The following is a 26711-nucleotide window of genomic DNA, read 5'->3' as shown; positions in this document are numbered from 1 at the left end:
GTTTAAGTATAGATTTTCTGGCAGTCATCTTGCCTTTTATAATGGACTTAGATGGAACAGTACAACAAATGTGCCTTTTACTACTCTGAATGGGGTTATTGTAGAGATAGAAGAAGAAGCCATAAATAAGGGTGCAACATTTCCTTTATTGCCAAAACACAAATAGTCACATTGAGAATTGGAACATACTTACTTCGGCTTTTGTAATAAGAGAAAGAATATAAGTTTTCTATGTTCAAAATAAAGTTGACCTTAGTATATAACAACCACTATAGTCTAAGAAGTATCTCTCTACCCTACCTCCCTTTGGAGCAGCCCATTGTCCTATCCCTTTAATTCACACAATTGAATTATTTTTAAAATTAAAACAAAAAACTGATATTTTCTTTCGATTATCAGCTTCTTGAAATTTTGTTTTTAAATTACTAAAAATCAATTATATCCTTAATCGATTGCCTTTTCTTTTCTGTGGTAAAACATAAAATACAAGTGTATTTTAGTTAAATATATTAATTTGAAATTCTTATAGTTCAAAAATAATTCCACATGACTCTCTTGAACTGCTTTTAAATTATAAGTAATTGTTATTATGATTAAATATTTAATTATCTATGCCACACTGCTTTTAAATCATCGATACAAATGTTCACATGATGACTTGGTGCTAAAATTTCCAGTTAGTGCCTTTTTTTTCCTTTGGTTTTTATTTTTGGTCACTCATTCAGTTTACATGATAGTGAAAACCCATTTTTGTTTCTTGTATTTTGTCTGGAATTTAGAAAAGATACTTGATTAGAAAAGAAAAACAATTTCTTTTTTTAGAAAAGAAAACAATGCATTTTAATTTTCCCTACTGTCTATTTTTGGGCTGTTTTGTTTGGATGGTGGAGTAACACAATTTATAGATTAATGAAAGAAAATTCAGTTTTTATAAAATAATGTTAAAACAGACACAATCCCTACCCTCATGATGTTTACAGAAGACAATGATTAGGTTAAGAAGAAGGTAAATATATCTGAAGACATGGAAATCTTTTTCAACAGTATTTCAACAGTGGATTGTATGAATAAAAGAAATATATTAGAAAAGAAAATGTTCTTTTCTGCCTACGTAACAGTACACATGATCCTAGAATAGAGGCATGAAAAATGCATGAAAAAAGTCAGGCATATGGTTTCAAACATCTTTAAACCAAGGATTACATGATTAAATTAAGTGATTAAAAAACAAAAGACCTTTTAAAAAATGTTGAATTCTAATACCTCAGGAATTATGTTTAAATCCAAGGGAAAACATGCCCTTCTCTTTTTCAGCTATTTTCCTTGTTTGTTTCAGAACACTCTCACATAGCTTAAAGACAATTTTATATATCATCATTTGTTGTGATGATGTACCATCAAACAGTGAAGTCAGTTGACTCTCACTGAGCTTGCGTACCATTCCAAAGAAGAGATGCTGATACCCCCAGATAATGTAATTTTTAAAGGCCTAATCTTTTATGGTAGGAGATTCCAAGATGTAAAACAAAGTGACATTGTATTGGTAATGAGAAGTCCAAGACTAGAAAATTAAGTAAAGAGCTGACTAGGTAAATAGAATGTACTACTTCAGGGCTGCTGTTTGGCTTTTCTTGCCTGCCCCAAGGCATTCTTGTTGTGATGTATTAAATCCACTTACCTGTACTCATTGATCAGTAACAAATTATTCAAAAATTGTAAGTACAAAGTTCTTATATTTTGATGAATATGAAGTAAATATAAAATATATCCTTACTTTCTAGTAACTTTGAGAATAATTGGAGACATTCATCCAATGAGAAATACCTTGTGGTCAAGAAATACTTGTGATCAAGTAAGAGATGATATCTCGGACTATGATAGCAAAGAAGGGCACTGATCATGAGAGCCATTGTTTGTTAAGGGCCTAGCATGTGTGTAGGGCTTTCCTCCAGAGCTGGACAGTGTTGAAAGGTTTGGGGGAAAAGATCCAAGTTTACATGGCCAGTAGTGTAGTAATCTGGAATTGGCATTCTTGGGGCTTGACTGGTATTTAAGACAGGCTCTTTAAATTCCTCTGCCTGGAATATTCAACTACTCCAAGCACTCCAAGTTGGGCCTTTTCCCCTAACTGACCACTTAAGACTTCAAGCAACATTTAGCTGTGGCATCTGGTGAGTTCACGTCACCCAGATTCATTCTTCAGAGATCTCAAAAAAGTGGTTCTTTCCCTTAAGTATATCTCTTGGCAATGTAATCCTTTCTAAGAGACTTTTTTGCAGGTTTCTTCATCTGAAAGGTGTGCATCTGGTCCACACAAGCACTTGTCCTTCCTTGGCTAAGTTGTACATGGGAGTACAGTGAGTTCCTAACATGGCCCTATCTCTCTGCTCTGCTGCCTTAAGTGAACATGGGCATTTCTATGCTTACATTCCTTTTACCTGAATCAGACACCAGATATGAATCAGACTAATTCATAATTCCATGAGATACAAGGAAACAGTTGCTCCGAAGTACAACTTTTTTGATAACCCAAGTAACATAAATTTCTCTCCTCTGTTTTCATGAAAAGAATTGTATACACACATCACACTTTATTCAAAACTCAGTTCCAGAGGTATGAAGAGCTTAAGAGTGAAGCAAAGCTTGAAAATTTTGGAATGTTTTTAGGACTTCAAAATAGAATTTCTTAAAATATATTTTTAAAAGCCACAAAAGAAGAAGAAAACTAAATGAAGTGATCAGAAGAAATTCAAAAATTATAATTCAGAAAACTTTTCTGAGATAAAAGTGATTTGAAGTTAAATGTTGAAAGAGCTCACCATACACTTAAGAATATCAACCCAGAATGACACACCCAAAGATGTTCTAGTACAATTAATGGGTTTAAGAGAAAAAATATTCTTTGACTGGAGGAACATGCAATTTATTGGAGATTATAATTAAATAATCATACTTTTCAAGAGCAGCTCTGTTCAAATAAAACAAAATACTCTCATTTCTTTCCTTTAGATTCTGAAGGAAAGAAGACATGAGCCAAGCATTTTGTATTAAGTGAAATTGACTTTCAAGTGAAAAGAGTGCCAGGAGTCTTCAGCTCTTTCTGAAGAATCTACTAGAGATTGAGCTTCAGGTAACCTAATGACCCGAGAGTTTTCATCAGAAGGAATGATGGGCATTGAATATGGAGTTCTTAGTAGGACTAAGACAAAATGAAGGCTAAGAGAATGAGAGTATAGTACATAATAGCTAAAAATGTAGGAAGGGATAAAAAATTGGGGAGAGCATATGCAAAAAAAAATTTAAGTGTTTTTAGTACTCTTGTGGTAGTAGTATTAATATTGTTAATTTGAGACTATTCTACATGTAATATGAGTTTAAAACAAATGAGTGATTATGGGGATTTTCTATTCTATCATAGCCTGTGTCCTTGGGAATCAATGTTCTCAGTGTAGAAGGAAGGGGAAACAAATGTAATAACTGAGAGATTAAATAATCCTAAATTTGAATTGTAAGTATCAATATGAACTCATGAAGTATTTCTCTCTTTCCTTGTGGAAAGCAACTAGAAACTAATCACCAACCCAGTAGTAATGAGTATTGTATCCTTGTTGTGTAGATTGTATTCTTGGAATACAATTTCTCATTAAAAGAAATCAGAGCTTCTTGAAAAGTTTCTAGTTCTAGATGTGGGGGATGAAATGTACAAGATAAACCTAAAATAGCTTGACATTTCATGGCTAGGAAGCTATCAAATACTACTTGAAAAGGTTCCTATTGGCCAAAGGTTGAACAATGTAAATTTCAATCATGGGAATAATTACAGTGGTTTGAAACTCATCAAATATGTTTAAGTCCATGTGTTCATAATGGCATTTAAAAAAAATGATCACTTTCAGAGGATAATAAGAAACCAGTTTATTATCTTGAAAACTAATAATGAAGTAAAGACTTAAACATTTATCCTGCTTTCCTTTATGAACTGTGACACTGAGTAACCAAATAGTAAATGAGGGAAACATCTCTATGTGAATATATTCCAACTTATAAATGAAAAAAGAATTAAAATGTAATTATACTACAACCCTCAATAAATTCACAAATGTAGGTAGTTAGCATCAATGGCTGCTAATATAAAAAAGAAAATCAGATATATACTTCTTGATGGAAGCTCTCAGTACTACCAAGAGTCATGGAACCCAAATCGGATTCACAGTATTTCATCAGTATTTTCTGAAAATACTGATTTTCAGAAAAACAGAAGACAGGAACAAGTTGAAATGCAGTACTGAATATGCAATTTTCAAATTCTAGACTGTGGAAAACTATGATGTGTAGAAAAAACTTGGGTTTTTCAACAGGTAAACAGTAACAGAAATAAGTTATAGATTAAGAGAATTAAAAGATATCAAAAAAAATCGTATAGAGTCTGCACTAAACTTAGCATCTAGATACATTTGACTGATAAAACTAGGAAAAATGCAAGGAAATAATTTCTATAGAAGTCCATAACAGTTCCTTTTGGGAGGAAGAACTAGATTGAAATTGGTATGGAATATATTGGGGGATTTTGTTGGGGGACTAGGACAGAGTTCTGGCAAAGTTTTACCCATTGACCAGATGGTGATTAGAAGGTTCTTCACAGTTGAGTAATTCATTAAGCTATGCATTTGTTTATGTGCTTCTCTGCATTTCTAGTTGACAATAAAAACATTGTTTTGAAAAAGCATCTGCAAAAAAGGGAGGGAGCAGAGGCAAGGGAGAGTTGAATTCACATGAGAAATGTTGAGATACTGAGGCATGTTTAAATTCCTTGATATTTATATAATCTCCCTGTATTGTTTAACTTTCTCAGTTGTAAAATACAACAAGAAATCCACAGCATCCCCATTACCTACAGGAAACATAAAGACTCCTTAATATGTGGTTTCTTATTTGGGGACCCCCATTTCACTAACACACATCTTGTGTTGCTATTATCTGCCAGGTCCAGTCAGATGGAGTCAGACAAAAATCCTCACTATTCTTTGAACATTTGGTATTTCTTATGCTTTCATGTCTTTGTGATTCTCTGGCCCTGCAATAGTACTATTCTTCCTTCAAAACGCAGTTTAAAGGTTATTTTCTCTATGAACTCTTCCTTTTCCCCAGGCAAAATTATTTGCTGTTTTGTCTGTGTTCCCATGTCATTCTACACATACTTCGGTTTAAATCGTTGTAATATTATCAGTCTACATGTCTTTTTCTCCCTAGACTGGAGCTCTTCAAGGAAACATATTTACTTTTGTTTTTCCAGTGCTTGCGCAGTGCTTTGCATAGGAGTGAATGAATGAATGAATGAATGGAGACAGGAATTGAGTAGCTCCAAAGATACTTTGCCTAAGGAAGCCAGTGGATGCAGGGGTAAAATGTAGATACTGCAATCAACTATCTATAAATGACAAAGCCACAAGCCTGCTGAAGCTCGTCCTATGTGTCACTATGTCACTTTGTGTCACTATGTATGTTGTCATGCGTCTTCTGTGTTCCCACATCTTAAGCTTTGTTTTGTCACTTCTGTAACCATCTTCAGTGGATCCCAGTGAAGGATTTGAAAGAGACATTTGGGTTCTTTAGTCACCATGGCCCTTTTCCATAGACTGTAGGTGTTGGTTCTCCACTGACTTTTTTGTGGTACTTGATCCATCAGCAAGGGTGCAGTCATAGCTCTCACAGAGGCTATATATAATACAGTTAGAACTCTGGTTTCTTGAATTCCTAACAACATCTTGATAAAATGTGGGCCAAAAAATGAAAAGGGAAGTAATAAATAAAATCATATTAATAGGTCCTGTTAATAACACTATTTTAATTTCATGAGATAGCAGAGACACTGAGAACTTAAGTAACTTGCTCAGGTCACACTGCAGTAAGCAGAAAAAGCAGAACCTGAATTTAGGCAGCAAGCTGCTATTGCTACACTCAGTATAAAGCACTAAATAAATAGTAGTTATCATTCCTGTGAATCTTGTGTCTAATAGTAGGAATACAGAAAACTGGAAGGCCTCTCTCAGATGGATCTGGAATCAAGTATGTCTTTTTTAGTCTAATTTAGCAGGATAAGTAAATTAGTCCCAGTTATAGAAAGAATAGATTAGAAACATTGTAAAAAATGAATCCAATAAGAACTATTTTAGCTCAGCTCAGGAAAATTTTTAATATCTTCTTTGTGTTTTTAATGTTCCCTGAGGGTAAATTATACAAGCTTCTCTTTTGATATACAGAACACATCTACTACTTGAAAAATAAATGGCAAAGGTGACTGAGTCTATGCATAGTTTTAACCTTTGGCCCACTTCATTTATATTCGGGATCAAAAACTGAAGTTACATTATTTATGCCTACTCTTGCAACTGGATATTAAGTCAGTATTTTAAGTGTTTTAAAATATGGATGTTTCTTATAAATGTTCTTTCCTCTAAAAATTAAATGTAATGGTCTTCAACTTCCAAATCAGTTAATTAGTAAGTTTCCTCTTACAAATGAGGAAATTAAAGAATGTCATTAAAGAAGTGCATGCTGCTCTTTTAAGTAATATATAAATATTAGGATATTGTATATTATATTTTAGAAATGTCCTAGAATTTTTTGAAGAAAAGGATTATTTATCTGTCTGTATTCCCATTTTTTATTTCTTTTCTTCTGAAAAGAGTAAAATGAGTCACATAATTTTCTCTTTATCTGTCTAGGTTTGGACAGTCAACAATAGCAGACCACTTTAATTTTTGGTGTATTTGTGTAACTGTAAATATTTTAGGAATTTTTTCTTAGCTCTCTTTATATGAGATTTTGGCCCACATTATGAAGGGAATTTCCTTATTGGTTTCTTGCAATTCTATATCATGACACAATTGTAGATAGGAAAAAATGTTCAATCATTATTACATCAGTGAAGTCTAATACTCTAGGGCTAATATTTATACATGGCAACCTTTGAGAATGACTATAAGGATAGCATTTTAAAATTTCTTTTTCCAGGAGAAAAATAAATGAAAAGGCATTATTTGAATAATGTATGAACTCTGAGAAGTAAGTAATAGATAGAAAGATCTAGGGAAAAACATATTTGGAAAATCAGAAGTTACTTCCAAAAGAGCTATCATGTCTGAAGAAAAATTTTTATTCAGGTATTTCATAGTTATAAAAACATTAAATTAAACTGTTGAAATAACTTAGTTGTATTGTAGAGACTGAGATATAAAAGAAAAATTCTAATTTGAGAAAAATTCCAACTTCTTTGCTCCAAATCGGAACAAAGCCTTGTTAAATATTTCTCTGACCTTGTAATTTTTTTTTTTCCAAAGAAGGAAACAGTTCTCCTTTCTTGGGGCCACTTGGGCTTCCCATTTGTGATGGTCCTAATAAAATATTTCAAATGGTTTTCATTATTTAAAATCCTGTCACTTGATCTTCAGCACACCCAGAGCAGAGCAAATATTATCACTATTTTTTCTGTTTTCACAGGTTCATTATTCTTTTATCCATTCATTTACTTGTCATGTACTAACATAATAATAGCTATCATTAATTCATCACTTACTGTGTACCAGACCGTGTTTTAAGTGTTTTACATATACAAAGTCCCTACTGCCCAGCATTATTATTTCTAATTTTACAGAGAAGCAGCTGAAGTCCAGAGAAGTGAAGTAATTTTTTCATAAGCACATAGCTAGTGAATGGCAGAGCCCAGCTTTGAACCCTGCAGTCTAGCTCCAATGCTGGCATTTTTAATCACTCTTCTGCTCTTTTGGTATGTTAGCTTTAAAAGTCAAATAAAACTTGTGGTCTTATGAAAGACACAGGCAGAGTAAAACATGGAAACAATTACTTGTTCATTCAAATGAAGATTTACTGAGTGTTCATTCTGTTTCAGACACTGTGCTAGGTGCTTTGTAGTAAATTAGACCTACCTTGTCCTTACTCTCACAGAGCTTACAGTTTAACTTTGAAGGTGCCCATTAAACAAACAATGACGGTACTGTGAAACAAATGTTTTGACAGAGGAAGTACAGAAATCCACAGAAACCTCTCTCAGGAATGATTCAAGGTTTCCCAGAGGTGGTGGTGATTAAGCTGAGATCTAACAAATGAATTGACTTTTCTGCCTTATTGTTGAGTCTGTCTAACCTAAATCCTAGGCTCTTTCCACTAGGTGATAGAAATAAAATTAGGAACAAGAAGGCTATAGTATCAGATACAATATTATTTTAAAAGTATAAGAGTATACATAGGTCTACTAATAAATTTGAAAGACTTTGTAACAGATAACACTACATAAAAATATATATTGTCAAAATTCATTCAGGAGTTTCATACCAGAATAGACCAAAACCAATGTAATAAATGAAACAAGTTCTCAAAAAAAAGTACCTACCTCTAAGGGCCTGTGAGTCCTTTGAAATTTTCAAAGAATGGATAATTCTCATGCAATATAAATTTTCTGAACCTCATTTATAAAGACATGTAACTTCCATGTTTATTTTATGAAACTAACATCTTGATACAAAAACTTGACACAGGACAAAAATGAATTTGAAAGTAAAAATGCTAAAGAAAACAACAGCTAACCAAACTGAGTAAGATTAAAAGGAATTGCTTCTCACAACCAAACATAGTTGATGCCATGCATGTAAGGATGGTTTAATAATTGTAAATATTAGTGCCCCTGGGTGGCTCAGTTAGTTAAACATCTGCCTTTGGCTTGGGTCATGATCCCAGGGTCCTAGGATCAAGCCCCACATCATGCTCCCTGCTCCATGGAGAGCCTGCTTCTCCTCCCTCTGTCTGCCACTCCCTCTGCTTGTGCTCTCTGTCTGTCAAATAAATACATAAAATCTTAAAAAAAATTATAAATATCTTAATATAGTTGATTGATATGTCCAGTTATCTAAAGGGAATTTGACGAATTCCAAGATTCATTATGATAAATAATCTTTAAAGACTTGAAAGTCACTTGGATGATATAATACAGGAATGCATGGTTGGCTTAATATAGGAGTAATATGATTTATAATTTAGGAGATTAAAGAAGGAAAAATTTGATCATCTTAGTAAATGGAGGAAATGCATTCAGTAAAATTCAACATCTTTTCATACAAAAATTTTTGATCAAAAGAAAGGAACTGCCTGATTAACACAAAAACAAAACCAATACAGTTAGAGTCACACTTTAAATGAAGAAGTTTCAGAAGCATTCTCCTTAAAATCCGAAGTAAGATCATGATATCTTTTACCATCTCTAATCAACACTGTTTAGAGGTCCTAGCCTAGTATTTAGGAAAATGAAAGGAAGAAAAGTACAAGGAATAGAAAGGAAGCAAAAGTATTATTAGTCCCAGATACAACAGTACAAAGACAACACCCCCAAGTACATAACATTAATTAAAAACCTTACATATATTTATGGATACAACATCAATTAATAAAAATCAACTGAATTTTTATGTACCAATTACAGAACATAGAAAACATAATTTAACAAAAAGATATTACTTATAACAGCTTCAAAAATATCAAGTACCTTAGCATGCACTCAGAAAGTGCTAAAAGTGGCCCTGCCTTTGCCATGGGAGTTTTAGAAAGCTGCAGAGTTCTTTTGGTCAATTCCTTCCTACAGTTTCAGGCTCATGTCCTGATCTCTACAGGTATCCATCATCTACAGGGCTAAGTGGAGCCCAAGCCTGTTAGCCAGATGAGCAAAGGCCTATGATGGTAGTGAGACTGAAGAGGACGTGGAGATGGGGCCGCAAGGATACAAAGAGAAATCTGGGAGAGTAGGGAAATCATTGAGGAGAATCAGGAGAGCTAAATGCTGTCATTTGCCATGTGAGCCTAGTCAAGAAATCATTCTCTTTAGTAATTGTTTTTTGTTTGTTTGTTTGTTTTTAAGATGTTATTTATTTGACACAGAGAGAGAGAGAGAGGCAGGAGCCCAATGCAGGGCTCAATACCAGAACTCTGGGATCATGACCTGAGCCAAAAGCAGATGCTTAAGGACTGAGTCACTCAGGTGCCCCTAGTAATTGTTTTATAAAATAAGAACAAAAAGACTCACCTCACAGAATGGCTGGGGAGAAGAAAGTGAAGTAATATATGTGAAAGTATCATACACAGGAGCTTGTATTTAACATTCTGTCAGCGAATGTCATTTTTTCCTGGATAAGATACAGTCCCTAACGTCCTAAAGGAGAGGACTGTCCCCACCTGCTGAGTTGTAACAACAGCAACAGCAGCAGTACTCAAAGGGCTTTCATGCAATACACTGAAGCCTGATGAAATAGATGCCAGCACCATCCTCATTTTACAGATGAGCCCACAGGGAGTTGTTCCTCTACGCACCTGTCAAGTTGTCTACATTAGTGGCAGAGATCGACGTTAGCAGGAATCAGAAGGGCGTAGCCCTCATTGGTCCACCCAGTGCTGGCTCACTGCATTGTCAGCCCCACTGGCTGCCAGTTCATTGTAGTCTTACTTGTTGCTGCCTTTTTTTTTTTTTTAATTTAATAAGTCATACCTTTAAAAGTCCGTGTATACTTGAAGTAAGTCATGGCCCCATTAGCTTCCTCATGGCCTTTTGTTGAGGGCAGAAGTGTTTACAAACTCTTCTATATCCTCAAACCCTTCTAGGACACATTTTTGAGTTGGTAAGCTTCCAGTGTAAAGAAAAATATCAGGTGATTGTGTTTAAAAGACAAGAATATGAAACATGTAACAGTGCCTGTCAAACATATGCTACCTACCATTATCATCACCATATCACTATTATTCTCATCATCATAGTCAATCCTTTTCACCACAGGAGAGTTGCTGCAAGCATCAAGAGTAAGAAAAATGTAATTTCCAAACAGCACATTTAATGATTCCACTCAGACTTGGCCAGATTCTTTGGACTTATATTCCATTGGTCAAATATGCCAGGCACAATGAAGTGTTCAATAAATGTCAGAAAATATTGCTTTACAGGTGAACAAATTAGTATTTGAGGAAATCAAGTCCAAGGATATATAGTTAGTATTTGGCAGTGCTACATTCATATATAATTCAGTGAGGTTTGTTTATTCTAGATCTTTTGTTCATCCCTCCCCCATGATGAGTAATTTTTACTCAATGAGTAAAATTTTAGTTAAATGAAAAATTCATACTTTTAACCTTCCCTATTTCTGTAGAACTTAATACTTGTTCCAAAAGGAACAAGTACAGACTAGGATAGAACTTTGCACTAGAGGCTGCTAGGTAACTTGTATAAGGAACTTGGACATAGAGAGATGTGGAAGGTTTCCAAGCAGTGGGAAGAATTAATCAAGACAAACTTAATTACTCCAATTCAATGAGGATTTATCCAACATTTTAGAAAAGGACTTTATATCTACAAAGTATGCTAATATATTTTCAGTAATTTTAATTCTATAGCTAACACTCAGAAATATAAATTTATAATTTGTTCCTTACTTAACAAAATATATTAACTGAGATCTTAAAGCCTTAAAGAATAATGTGAGTCTGTATGAGCCACATCTTATTATTTCCATTTTTAAAACACCTTTGGTTTTGAATTTTAGAAAGTTTTATGATATGCTAACATAGTACTATATTTTACCTTGGTAGATCAAACTAATTTTAATTTATAAATTAACATTTACAAAAAGTTCTTAGGCTTAACAAGTCTGATCACACTGAGCCTAATCATAAATGTCTTTGGAAAATTTATTAATATAGGGGAATATTCTCACAGTTTATGCTAATCTTCAAAACATATATTTTATTGACTAATTTAGATAAATTACTGCCTATGAATAATTCTTTGTATGTGAAAAATAACCCGATTAAAATTTCTTTCTACAGAATTCAATAAATCTGAAGACTAAGCTTTAAAAAAAAATCGTCAGAAGAAAGGAATTTGTAGAAATAAAACTGGAAACATCCAGAATCTTGATGGTGTGCCAAACCAGATGTCAACGGGAGCTCGACCAAAACCCAAGGTAAGTAGCTTTATTGCAGAATATTCTGGGTGGAGTGTCATGTCCCATGCAGTAAAGTCAGCACCATGTTCGCACGTTCTCTATTAGTTTTTTGTTTTAAACTTAGATTAAGGTTGACCTGTTTTTCATTATGACACGATTTGTAATATATATATATATATATATATATATATATATATATATATATATATAGTTAGTATTTATAAAAAAGGGGAAAAATGCAGGCAGTAATTTTGTTAAGGCAAGATGGCTAGTTCATTTTCAAAGGTAGAGCCATAACAGAGGATTATAAGCACTGCAATTAATTCTTTCATTATTAGTGAAAACTCTTGCTGCAATTGAAAATCTCCTTGAACTATTATTATAAAAGTCTCCCCTGTTGGGTTGGTCCATATCCCACCACGGTTCCAGAAAGGAGGTATCAGAAATGAGGTATCACACTGTGGGACACATCTGTGAAACATCAGCTACAAACAGTAACTGCACTTTAAATAATTGTCTTTGTGCTGTAAAGCTAAATAATACCTAGCAATTTTTTGTTGTTGTATTTTTTTGGTATATTTTTAATGAGGAAAAATTGACCAGCCTTTCTTATAGATATTTTACAACTTTTTTAACTTTTTCCCAAATCTCTGTAATTTTTTCCACTTTTTAAATTGAATCTGAAAATATATTTTCATAAATTCTTACCAGTGTTGTATATAGAGGGATGTCAGTAATAACTTGCAAGATTTTGTACAGCTGCATATGGTTCTTGATTTTACGATGCCTTGGCTACTTTACAGTGTTAAAAAAAACAATAATAATTGTGCCAACGAATATGAAGGGCAAATATTATGTGTCTTCCCGACAGGAAACAGCAGAAACTTCCTAAATTACCTCAAGGAATAATTTAGGAGATTACTTATATAGGGATGGTCACAATTAAGGGAAGCCATCTCTAAGATGGTTGACCCACAAGATTTTCTGTCCTTTGTGGGGGAATACAGCCACAATCAAACTAAGTATGACAGGAAAAGGTGCAGGGAATAAACACCTATCTCTCTCTCTCTCTCTCCCAATTTCTAACCTCCTCTGGGACCTTCCATGGTTGACCTCATCGGGAAATCCAGAGGGAGGTATACTCAATTTAGCAATTGTGCCCCACAAGGCAAGATGGTAAAAAGCAAAGAATAGTTTTAAAGGGTCAAATAAAAAGTATTTAACATGCATTAAAATAAAAATAACATGGCAGTACCATTATTAAATATGCAATATGTTCCAGACATGGTACTAAGCTCTTTACACACGTTACCTATTTAATTCATATAGCTCTACAATATAGGCACACACACACACACACACACACACACACAATGGGGGCTGGGGAGTGTGGAGGGGAAGAGGGAGAGAAACCCAGGCAGACTCCATGCTGAGCATGGAGCCCCATGGCTCTGTCTCATGACCCCAATATCAGACCTGAGCCAAAACCAAGTGCTGGACACTCAAACCAACTACACCATCCAGGCACTCCTTCATTTTTTAAGAAGAGAAACCTGACCTTCACAACAACATCATGAAGTTGATGGGATAGGTATTAATGTTATCCTGATTTTACAGATGAGAAAATCAAGGCCTATTAAGTCACTTGCCCAAAGTGGCAAAATTAGTACTTGAGTGTGAGCCTTCATACTCTTTCTCACTTTGCCATACCAACATACATGGCTTTGGGGAATTTTCATAACGCCTTTAAGATAAAAAGATGAGGGGCGCCTGGGTGGTTCAGTGGATTAAGCCACTGCCTTCAGCTTGGGTCATGATCTCAGGGTCCTGGAATCAAGTCCCGCATTGGGCTCTCTGCTCAGCAGGAAGCCTGCTTCTCTCTCTCTCTCTCTATCTCTGCCTACTTGTGATCTCTCTCTAATAAATAAATAAATAAATAAAAATCTTAAAAAAAAAAGAAAAAAAGATGAATATTACTAAGTGAAAGAAACCAATCTGAAAAATCTACCTACTATATGATTCCAGCTATATGACTTTCTGGAAAAGACAAAACTATGGAGACAGTAAAAAGATCAGTGGTTGCAGGGGTTGGTGGGGAGAGAAGGATGAATAGGTGGAGCCCAGAGGATTTTTAGGACAATGAAACTATTATCTATGATACTACAGTGGTAGATACCTGTCATTAGATATTTGTCAAAATCCACAAAATTTATGCTACCGGTGAACCTGAAGGTAAGCTAGGGACTTTGGGTGATAATGATTTGTCAGTGTTGGTTCACCTGGAACAAAGGTAACACTCTGGTCAGGAAAGTTGGCAGTGGGGGAGGCTGTGCAGGTGTGGGGGCAAGGATACATGGAAATCTCTGTACCCTCTAGTCAGTTTTCTTGTGAATGTAAAACTGCTCTAAAAAGTAAGGTTTATTTTCTAATGAAAAGGGGAAAGAAAAATAGAGTACATCTTAATTATATTTACTGTGATCCAGATTTTGTTTCTTTTTTGGTGAAGAATGACTGATACTTAGTGTTGAACTTTTATATAAGGCTTTCTCCTCAGAACCTTCCTCAGCCCAAGAAGAATACATTCATTACAAATTGATTGACTTTTTTTTTAAGATTAACAATGAAAGTTAAAAAGGGGAAAGCCATTATTTTTCATGTGATGCTATATTCCATTGCCTATTGCCTTTTAAAGGAATGTAATTTATTGAAGAGGTATTTGGGACCTCTTTTAGCTGATTTTCTAATTTTTTTTCATTCTCGTTACTTTGTTTTTACAGTAAGCTCTTAATTATCCTGGGGCAGGTAATTTATTTCCAAAGTAGCCCATTCAGGATAGGGTGACTTTATAAATTCTTAAATAAAAGTTAGGAAGTATTTTATTTGGGGGCCCATTTTTAACAAGATTATAATCTGAGTCCTCAGTTAATTCTCACTGACACAGAGTGTGAAGAGGCCTACATAGCCTCAGATGTTAAAACAGGGATCTTTATAGCCTCTGAAAATCTTTTTCTGTTATCTGTTTTCCCCACCAATATGTCTATGGGCATTCCTTCTAATATGTTTACTTATAAATGGAGTATGCAAGCAGGAGGCAGCTTGGCAGAACTGCTTTTGCTGTTACATCTGAATCTTGAGGTGGAGGGACAGTATATTTTATGAACTTCCCTTGTTGTTCCCTATTCTAGGGAATACTTTCTAAAACACAGCTTACTTCTCTTTCCTCTGAATATGTCATGAAGTCAGAGGCTTCATAAGATAGAAAGTTCGCCAATGCCTAATTTCTTTAAGAGAGGAGACAAATCCTTCCACACAGGTTTGTGACAGCCTAATGTATATGCATTCATCTGATTTATTATCATTTTCTTAGGCTAGGTTGCCAAACTCAGTTTCAGCCATAGAGTACTGGATGTATAAAGTTCACTGCCCTGTGGAACATGACTGAGGTATCAGTGCTGAGTTTTGAACGTGGTCCTGGCTGCCAGATACTGAGGGCAAGACCTCTCCCAGTCATGGCAGGTTTCCCACAGGGCTAGTGCTATTCAAAGGGTAGAGGATGAAGGTGTTAACCCTTGATTGCTTGTCAGAACTTCTGTATACTTTTAGAGGTGGACTCAAGTTGGAAGTATGGGCTTCTACCTTGGTAGGACAATTCATGTCTGTTACTGACAGGTGTTACTTGCCTAGGGTTAAAATGAAACAGAAGAGCAGCCGATGGTAGCTGCAGTGTAAGTGAGACACAAGAATGGCTCAGGACTTACACTGGGCATAGACATTCTTACCGAAGAGCCAAACAGCTCAGTCTGAAGCCAGATCAGAGCTGCACATACAGATGCTATGTCCTACACAAGGCCCACCTTTTCTAATTAGCAGAAAGGTATTTTCTGACACTAACTTATGAGTCCTTGGGACAGTGAATGCCAACCAAAGAGAATGTTTCAGTCCTAATTTTTATTAAAAAAAAAAAAAAAATCCCTTGGGCTAGCACAGCTTGCTGCTTTGCTAAGGGGATGTTCCAGGCTGGGTTGACAGAAACAACAAAAGTCTAGGGGCCAAGCCATAAATTCGGACAATCAGCTTGCCAAGGCTAAAAAGGGTATTTAAGAGAAAGCCAAGGTTGAACAGTTACCAGTTGAATATCTGGGCTATTCTTGGTTTGTTCTCAACTTCAGAGAGCAAATTGGGCACATTTCTGAAGCCAGTGACTCATGAACAGATTTTGATTTATGTTTACTTCTCAGACATGTGAGTAGGTGGAAGGGGCAGGAGTTACATTATGGGCAGGGAAGAAATCAGTGGGGGGTGGATTGGCTGGCTGCACAGGATCTGTTCTCTGTAACCTGTATCTGCATCCCCATCTTCCTCCTGAACCTGACCCTTATGCCAGCTTGGCTGTCTTGGCATCTCTAATGCACCCCAAACTCAGGATCAGTCTTGAAATTCACCATTTTCTCCCGTGTTAGTGAAAGGCACTTTCGCTCAGCTAATGATTCAAGCCAGAAACCTAACGTCACCCAAGTTTCATTCTTCTCTCTTAAACTCGCAGTCACTGTTACCAAGTGACATTCTAGTCTACGTTTCTTTATTATTATTATTATTATTATTATTATGTTCGGTTAGTCATTGTATAGTACATAATTAGTTTTTGATGTAGTATTCAGTGATTCAGTTAAGTGTAACACCCAGTGCTCATTGCAACATGTGCCCTCCTCAATACCCATCACCCTGCTAGCCCCTCCTCCCACTCTCCTCCCCTCTGTAACCCCCAGATTTTTTCTGGGGGTCCATAGTCTCTCGTGGTTCATCTCCCTCTCTGATTTTGATTCCCTTTGGATTTCTCTCCCTTCCCCTATGGTCCTCCGTGCTATTGTTTATATTCCACATCTGAGTGAAACCATATGATAATTGTTTTTCTCTGCTTGGCTCACTTCACTTTTACATAATCCCCTCCAGCTCCATCCATGGTAGTGCAAATGGTGAGTATTCATCCTTTCTGATGGTTGAGTAATATTCCGTTTTGTATATGTACCACATCTTCTTTATTCATCTGTTGAAGGACATCTAGGCTCCTTCCATAGTTTGGCTATTGTGGCCATTGCTTCTTTGACATTGGGGTGCACGTGCCCCTTCTTTTCACTGTGTCTGTATCTTTAGAGTAGATACCTAGTGGTGCAATTGCTGGGTTGTAGGGTAGCTCTGTTCTTAACATCTTGAGGAACCTCCATACTGTTTTCCAGAGTGGCTATGCCAGCTTACATTCCCACCAACAGTGTAAGAGGGCTCCCCTTTCTCCACATCCCTGCCAACATTTGTTGTTTCCTGCGTTGTTAATTTTTGCCATTCTAATCAGTGTAAGGTGGTATCTCATTGTGGTTTCGATTTGTATTTCCCTGATGGCTGGTGATGATGAACATTTTTTCATGTGTCTGTTAGCCATTCGTATGTCTTTTTTGGAGAAGTGTCTGTTCGTGTATTTTGCCCATTTTTTTTGACGGGGTTATTGGGTTTTTGACTGTTGAGTTTGAGAAGTTCTTAATAGATCATGGATACTTCTAATGATGTGTTAGTTCATCCACTTTGGATCCCTAATGCCACTGCTCTGAGTCAGGTATTTCACACCTGAAGTACAGCCTTTTAGCTGGTCTTTGGTGGTGAATGCCCCTCATCCATTATCCAAGATGCAACAGAGTGATCTTTTATGAAGTTAAATCTCATGTCTCTGTTCTTTGGAAAATCTTTCAATGTCTTCACATTTTCTTTGGTAGAAAATCAAATTTCTGGACATGTTAGACAAAACTGCTCGCTCATAGTTTAGCCATGCCAACTTCCGCAGTCTCTCTTCTCTTGTCTCCTCCACCTTTCATCTAGTGTTCTGTCCATGTCAAACTGCTTTGGGATCCATCTCACAGTTGTTGTGTTTGCATCAATTATTCCTTTAACTTAGAATTCCCTGTCGTCTTCACACTGATTCTCTTGACTAGGTTCTCAAGACCCAATCTACAGGAAGGGCCCTGTTTTTCTAGCATTTATCATGTTAATATTATCTGTATATGTTTTTGTTTTACCTTTCATTGGACTTGAAGCTATTCGAAGTCCAGGTTATCACTTACCTCAGTAGCATTTAAGTGCTTAGCATAGTAACTGAACCTAGTGGGCACTCATAAAATGTTTCAGGCTATAGTGTGTTCTAGTTATTCTTGGTTGTAGGGTTTCCTTTCTGCTCAGGGATAGTGGGAGAAGTTACTACGCAGACATTTAGGGTAATGCTGTGGTAGGGTTTTAATAATGAAAAGGAAGACAGATGCACATTCACACCATAAAAAGTTAATGGATTCTAGGATGAAAAGAATTGAAAAGTTGTAAGGGGCAAAGACTTTCTATCTAGGAAAATTTCTGGAATCCTCCCACCCAGGTCAGAGCTTTGGTTACCTCTCTTTTCTTTTTTTTTTTTTTTCTGAGAGCTCCAGAATTTGGGTAGCATGTTGCTCTTTCCATTGTTCCCTTCTTTGCTTTCAACTCTTATTTCTTTTATTCCTTGACTAATGAGAAATGAGTGGTTCCAGCAAGTATGACTCTTCCCTCCACAGTTTTTCTAAAGGTTTTTGTTGGAAATTATAAGAAAGAGATCATGAGCCAAGGGGCTCCATATACTATTCTACTATCAGTAATTTTTATTTTTTCTAAATGAGGGTTGGAGGGAGAAAGACACAGATAAATGGTGGGTCTCAAGTAATGTTTATCTACTCTTTGAAAGTCACCTTATGTTCAGTGAGTTTCCTGGGAGCTAAAAAAGAGTTAAGAAGCAACTGGGGGCTAGGAGTTGGGATGTAACAGGGCTAGAGATTACACACGTGATCTGCATCTAGGCTGGAAAAAAGGTAGCTGTGGAAATGGGGGAGAGGGGAAGCCTTGAGTGATGATGCTGGGGGTAGGTATCTTTTCTCTTTTTACTTCTCCCTTGCTGTTATTTCCAGCCTAACTACCACATGGGTTTCTGCTTGGGATCCACAGTGGGGAAGTTCACAGGTTTTTTGTGTGGTCAAAGGGATAAGAAGAATTTGTGAGAACATCTCCTCCTAGCAGCAACTGTCAGGGAAGCAGGGTTGCTTTGGCTACCAGGCTGAGGTAGTAATTCCCAGGGATTATCTGTATGTAAACAGTGGTCCAGCACATATAAAATAAAGGTGATGCACTATTATTTTAAAGTAATATTATAGAGAATAAAACACTATGCTTTATATTGTGTTCCATGATTAAGCCATAACTAACTCTTCTATAATGTTTAGGTCCTTCCTTTTGTTGCCTGCAGATTTAGAAAGTATTTATCAGTGCTAATACATACAGAGCCGTGACTGTGTAAAACGACATCTGCTTCAGGCATGCAGCCCAGTTCTATGGTTGAAAATATGCAGTCACAAACCACATGTAGCCACTGCATTCTTGAAGCCCTGACTAGATGTATCTGCCCATGAAATCACTGCAGCCAGCAACCAAACATGTTTTTTTCTCTGAATTATTAAAAAGTATTTTAAGCAGGGTGTATCTGAAAAAGTCAAAGCTTTCATTTTGGTTTATTTTATAACCTTTATCAATTACACACATTTCCTCTATGGCTTGAACAGATAATAGCACCAACTGTTAAATAAAATCTCTACTCCTCGGACCTGTGTAGCACATATGCATGTGCCAAAGTTATGTACCAGATGGCAGCTGAAAATGATTTGATACCTATGGTGAGATGGTGTTTAAAGAAATACATTTGCACGTAAAACAGGGTGGACATTTCACAGTGATTTTTAAAGCAAATTGAACAAGTCAGTCAGCAAATGTTTACTGAGTGCCTACTCTGTGTAGAGTTTTGTAAGGATTGCTGTTTTTGTGTTGGATTGCCTGAATGTAGGGCTTAGACATGCTGCTAATACATCATCTCCTACAAGAAGTTTGGAGAAATAATGATTTCCTAAGTTTTCAAGATTTCTCCACTGTTGATTTTCTGTGTTATGAACTTGGAACAGGAATTTAGAACATTTTGGCCATCAAGGATCATGTTTTCTGTGGCTTTTTGAGTTAGGCATGTGCGGTAATATTGAGGGACCTGTGGAAAACAGGATTACTGGGATGGCTCAACACATAGGCAGGATCTGTTTAGGTGCTATAAATGGATTTGATCCATAAACAACAGAGTAGGGTCCTCAAGACTTTAAATACCCAGTAAAGTCTTTATCAAGATATATGGAGTGTGGAAGTGACTGAATTTCTGGTCCTAATTGTCATTGTTCTGAAATACATGTTCTCAATTTACACAAGAGTTCCTGGAGAGTGAGTGGCTGGGGTAAGTTACTGAACTGGGCCAATGATGCCTAATTTACATAGTCTATCTTCCTTGTCCTCCTCAAAGACCTATAACCAAAAATGAAGTGTTCTTTCCCACAGCTAAGACCGTAGGGCCATAAACTGGTGTCCCACCCCACCTCTTAACTCCATGAAGTAGAAATGAAGTTTCTGCAAAGCTTCCTCCTTTTACATCGTTTTACTGGAGGAAATCCAAAAGGCAGTTCCAGTACCAGAAGGGTGCAATGAATTTGCTACCCCAAAATAAAATAGTTTGAAAGACTTGACATGACTTTTTGAGCTGCTATAACGTTAATATCTTGGCAATTTAAGAAGTAGCCGCATGTAGGCAACTTTCCAATCCTCTGTTTTGAAATTAGATTTTTGTCCTTATTGCTGAGGAAGACAAGCAGTGAGTGGGCAGCTAATCACCGTGAGCAGAGAGGCAATTTGATTGAATAAATTCACACAAATGTGTAAATTACTGAAAGCCCTTTAACACTCTCAGGTATATTTGCATTTTTAAAAGATTCTTGCTTAACCCAAATGAATCTATGGTGGGGTTGGGTAATTCTGACAGTGTAGCACAGTGAAATAAAAACAAACCAGGCCCTGCACAGGAAACTGTTTCAGAGGCCAGCAAGGGTTGGGGGAGGGGAGCGGGGCTAGGGGGAGAAGGCAGAAGACCAGCCCCCTAAATACTTTCTATTTTCTCACAGGTGCCTTTTCACTGTTTCTCTAAAAGGTTTAGGTGTTTTTTTAATGGGTTTCAGGCAGAACTTGAGGGCAGAGGAAGAAAGCATGGCCAGGAGGGGGCAGTAGATGGAGAGGGCATGGATACAGTGTAGGTGGTTCTTTATATATTCTGATCATTGTAAGTCAAGTTTGAATATATCAGGATTAAAGATGGTTTGTTGTAAATGTGTCTGTGCATGGATTGACTTGTCCGTAAAAAAATCAGAAGTGTAAAAATAATGGCAAACCACGATGGAGAAAATAAGTTTTGCTGTTTATGTCAAGCATTTGGAAAATATTCAGCCCCATTGCTCCCTTGGGCTGGATTGATACTGCCTATGAACTTCCTTCAAGAAAAATACAACCGGATTCACCATCCATTTTTATTAACTCCACGCTCTCAGAGGAACCTTTATGCACTCCCTTGAATAGCAAGACTAAATTTGTTTCACTCCATGTAACACTGTCTTACTGGATGTAATTTTCCGGGAAGTCAGTTCTGTTTTCCAAGACCAGCAGGAATATCTGAATATCTGCCCTTGCTCTGCTTACTTTGTTTTGTCTCCAGACATTACTTTAGGAATAAGAAAAACATGTTTTTTCTCTCTAATGGAATAACTCAGGGCCAGCATACTTGTTATGAGTGGCAGTGTGTACTCATACTTATTCCCCAACATACGCAGTCTGAGAAACTCTCTTTGGCTAAGACAGAGGTAATCAAAAAGAATTGTTAGCTCAAGGAGACGTTAGTACCTGTGAAAAAAGAAAACTGATCAGGAGATTGGACTTGGACTGTGGGTGGGATGAGGGAGGGGAGTGCTCAGGTAAAGACCTAGGATGCAAAGTTAAAAGCTCCAGGTCAGTCCTGCCTATAGGAGTATAACGTGAGGGGCACCTGGGTGGCTCAGGGTTGGGTCTCTACCTTCGGTTCAGGTTGTGGTCTCAGGGTCCTGGGATCGAGCCCCACATTGGGCTCTCTGCTCAGCGGGGAGCATGCTTCCCCACCGAGAGAGCTTCTCTCTGCCTGTTACTCTGCCGCTTGATATCTGTCTGTCGAATAAATAAATAAAATCTTTTTTTAAAAAAAAAAAAAAGGAAGAAGAAGTATAATGTGAGCCACATAGGCAATTTTAAATTTTCTAGCAGCGATTTAGACAAAAAAAGTAAAAGGAACAGATTAAAGTAATTAATTTTAATAATATATTTTATTGAAGCTGATATATCTAGAATGTTACCATTTTGACATGTAATCAATACACAAAAATTATCCAGAAGATATGATTGGGGGGGGGGGTTCCTAAGGTCTCAAAATCTATTGTGTATTTTATACTTAAAGCACCCATGCATTCTGAGTAGCCACATTCCAGGTGCTCACTGGCCACTTGTGGTCAGAGCAGTACTGGGTGATAAGCCAGGAAGAAAGACATAATGATAATCAATCTATTTATTTATTTATAAATTATTGAAAATAAATAAATTATCTTATAGACCCTAAGTCAGAGAAAACACTAAAAAAACAGTGAGAGAAAGTTAAGAGATTTGCCTAATTTTGGACAGTTATTCCCAGGAAAAAGACACATTAAGGGAAAATTTATGGGACTAGGGTACAATTTACTGAGTTGGGTTTCAGGAAGTTGTAAGAGGATCAGTCACTACTTTGAATTAAAGAATGAACTTTGAGTTCATTCACAGATGATCTGGGCTTTCTGAAGGTAAGTAAGAAAAACAACTCTGCTCCTAGAGCAAGAGTGGAAGAAAAGGTGAATTCCAAAGGCAATGACTCCAGGAATGTATAAATCTAAAGGGCAAAGAGAGATCCTGAATCTAATATGCATAATTACAGCCCTGAGTCTAAGTGAGCCTCCAGATCTCCTTTCTGCAATAAACTAATTTTTATCCATATGAAGTGCTTTGTTAATCGTGAAACTCATATATATACATGGGTTATTATTATTGGCTAAAGAAAGGTCTGTTCTTTGGAGATGAGCTAACAGGGAAAATTTTATCATCCCAGACATCATTAAATGTCAGAAACATGCCCCTGCCCCCAGGTGTGTAACAGAGAGTTAGAGGAGGTTAGGGAGGACTGTCTTTCTGTTGAGGACAATCTTAGATTTGTTTTATCAAAACATTTATTACCCATCTTTAGAGCCATCAGAGTATTACTCTCATTATATATTTAGTGTGAAGGCATGTACTGCTCAGTAATTAGTGTTTTTTTTTCTCCCTCAGTGTGGGCTTTTGGCCATAAAAGTGATAAATGGCTCTTCTTGGACATACAAAATAGAGATTGGCAGGCAATTTAAAGTTAAGATTTCCCAGTAGAACCATCACTACCAATAAGATCACACACTGACTCTCCCATACTCTGAGAAATGTTAAAATAAGGCCAAGATTTTTATGGCTCCTACTTTCTACTGCCCAAAAGGCTTCTCTACCCTTCATTTCTCCTGTGCCAGCTATTGCCGCATTTTCCCAGTTATGTCTCCTTGGAGTACACAGGCATATACTGATGCTCCTGCAATCCGTCATGTGAAGGAGCTCTAGGTTTTGCTGAGACAGTTGTGTATTTGAGTAAAGTTACTTGGAAAATGGCTTTAGAAGACACAAAAACATTTTCTATCAGGTGACTGGTGGAAATCAGCAGTCAGAACCTTTTATAAATAGTCTGTTCTGCCATACTCCCTGTAGTTAAAATAATGACAGTTTATGAAAGGATAGGGTTTTCTCACATAGGATTCCACTTGAGCATCACAATGACCTTGTCAAGGCGTTTAGAAGAGTCCAGTTTTTGATATAAGATCTGAAGCCCAGACCATCTGAATGACTCGGCCAAGGTCACACAGCCCATACTTAATGTGACGAGAATTTTAGTGCTGCCTCTCCACCAGATTCCCTTCACTTTTTTTCCAGGCCATGCAACCTGGAATCAAGAATTGTAACCACACACTCATATTAAGGACTCCCAACTCTACAATTCCTGCCAACCAGTACCAGGAGTCTCCGGATCTTTTTCCCTGTAGGAATCTCAGGAAGGCAGGGAAGGGTGGAGTGTGGGGGAGGAGTTTGGGACTTGGATTTGTAGGTTACACTATGGCAAGCCCTTTAAAATTATTTTGTGATCCAGTCTGGAATCCATGATGCGATATATCACTGCCTCTATGATGAAGCAGCTGAAACCCTCCAGAGGTACTGAGGCTGCCCAAGTGTTTTGCTCTGTCGTTTGGTCTAGCTCCAGGCTATTCTTGGGTGCAGCCCAGAGTTCCAGCTGCAAGGTCACCCAGAAGTGGGGAAGTGCCCTTTGCCCCACCCTTGCCCCACCCCCAGCTTCCATAGTTACAAATGCTGTTCAACACTGCCCTCGACAGAGTCTTTATGGAAACTGCTCTTTTCATTGTCCCTCCCTTTTTATTGTATTTCTCCCTGAGAGGTCCACAGGGACTGAGCCAGAGAAATGTCCAGGTAGCAAGCTCCATGCTGTTCCCCAGTTGTATTCTCCAGCAGTGCCCCCTTGAATTTAAACACAGCTGTCCTGCCTTTGGATGAGTTATTTCCCTGAAAATCCTTAGATCTCTCCTGCCAACAGATTCTGCTCCCCTGCCTTCCTTCTCTTTGGCCAGACACTTCCATAGTTTAGGTTATCAAGCTGAGATCTCTACCTTCACAGCTGCCGGAACAATTTTCCCTAAAAACTCCATTTTTCTCAGTTAACCTTTTGTGAACGTGTATTGACTCAAAGCCAGATTTTTCTGCCTGCGTGTCAAGGCCTTTTACCAGCTATTCATTTTATATTATTATTTTTTCATGCCTCTCCCTCCATAGGATGTCAGAATTTGTTTGTAATGGCCATTTTCCATATATAGCAATGGGTTAATTGAGTAAATGACAAGCTATGATTGACCAGTTAGGGACTGAGTTTTCTCTCCTGGGTATATTTCTAGATATTCTTATTAGTGCTTAAAATATTTTTTTCAAATGGCATAGCTCTTATTAGTCTTTTCCATCTTCACTTTCTCATGAACTCAGCTGAATAAAATTGTTGTCAGTGGATTAGTAGGGTCTTCCTTATTAATGAGGAAACCACATTAATTAATGCAGCATTGTGCTGGTTATTAAACAAACCAGACCTCAAGTTAAACAAAACCCTGCTGAGGAGTTTTTAATCTGAGGGAGGTTATAGTAATTTAGATCTATTCTGTAAGAGGATATCCGGATACTTATATAATCACATAATGTCATAGCACATACACACACAAAACAAACAGAAACAAATCTAAACTGTGTGAGCATTAATGCAAGTGGTTTTATGTGGTCTCAAATTTAAGAATGAGTTATGAAAATTGCATATCCAGGAGAGGATATGGCCAGGTTAAAAAATAAATCAGCACTCACTTCCTTTTTGGAGAGACTTCAAGAAGGAAATGAGATTTCCAACACTCTTTTGCTATGAGGAGGAAGAAGTTGAAGTTTGTGGAGATCAGTGAATTCAGTAACCCTCCTCCAGATTTGAGACCAATTGAGAAATACATATGGGTGTTAGAAAGAGATAAAAATAAAACCTTTACTGCTGATAAAGCTAGATTGTAGACAGTGCCTTGGTCCCCAAATGGCCTCCCGATTTCCCTTTTACTTTGATCCTAAATAAAATTTAGTCCTAAAAAGATTAGCTAGATATTCCCAGACCTCTCTGGAGACGGATTAGCAGACCCTCTCAAATAAAGGTACAAGGGCTGTTTGTCTAGTGACACTTTCTCCTATTTTACCAATCACATAAATCAGGAATCAGGAAACTTTCTGTAAAGGGCAGCATAGTAAGTATTTTAGGCTTTGAGGCCATGTGGTTTTTGTTTGAACTCTTCAACTCTGCTGTTGTTGCAGGAGAGCAACTCTATGTAAAAATATAAATATAAGTAAATTAGGATAGCTGTTGTATGAGTTTTCTATGACTGCTGTTAACAAAGTACCACAGAATAGGGGTCTTAAATAATGGAAATGTATTGTTTCACAGTTCTGGAGGCTAGAAGTCTGAGCCCAAGGTGTGGGTAGGGTTGGTCCCTTCCAAGGTCTGTGAGGGAGAATCTGCTCCATGCCTCCCTTCTCGTTTCCGGAGGTTTGTGGCAATCCTGGCATTCCATAGCTCGCGGAAGCATCACTCTGCTTTCATCTTTGCCTGACATTCTCCCTGTAGTATGTAGCTGTGTCCAAATTTCCCCTTTTTGCAAGTGCACCAATAATCTTGGACCATTGGCTCACTCTAGTCCAGTATAACCTGTATTAACCAGTTATATGCGCAATGACCCTTTTGCAGATTAAGGAAAGATCCCATTTGGGACTAAATATATGAATTTGGGGGAGATACAGCTCAATTCAACTCCTAATGCAGACATGAAATATTAAACTTCATATAAATGTCATATGTCATGAAATATTCTCATTTTTTCCCAACCTTGTGAAACAAGTAAATGTGTGTAGGCTGCACAAAAATAGGCCTTGGGCTGTAGATTACAAAACTCTGAGGTAAGTCTCTCCTCCTCCAGAGAGGAGGACTAAGTCAGGGAAGAGAGGGGGGAGCCACAAGTATTCCTCCCCACCTAACCTCTCCAGGGGTATGGGTGAGAGTTACCTGCTCTCTGCAGAAATAGGAGGGTATTT

The 26711-nt window shown here is 37.0% G+C and overlaps 1 protein-coding gene across 2 annotated transcripts in view; it reads left to right on the top strand.

Annotated features, from left to right (window-relative positions):
- STARD13 (StAR related lipid transfer domain containing 13) overlaps window positions 1-26711 on the top strand; it is a 523155-nt gene that overhangs the window by 136586 nt on the left and 359858 nt on the right. For both annotated transcript variants that reach the window (XM_013044890.2, XM_004770802.3), the window contains exons 2-3: window positions 3010-3130; window positions 11878-12014. In XM_013044890.2, coding sequence (XP_012900344.1) covers window positions 11985-12014 — 30 coding nt within the window. In that variant the 5' untranslated portion in view covers window positions 3010-3130; window positions 11878-11984. The remainder of the gene's footprint in view (window positions 1-3009; window positions 3131-11877; window positions 12015-26711) is intronic.

Source organism: Mustela putorius, unplaced genomic scaffold (assembly GCF_011764305.1).
Source record: "Mustela putorius furo isolate JIRA1106 unplaced genomic scaffold, ASM1176430v1.1 tig00003942_pilon_pilon_pilon, whole genome shotgun sequence".
NCBI lineage: Eukaryota > Metazoa > Chordata > Mammalia > Carnivora > Mustelidae > Mustela > Mustela putorius.
This window is presented reverse-complemented; position numbering and strand designations above follow the sequence as displayed.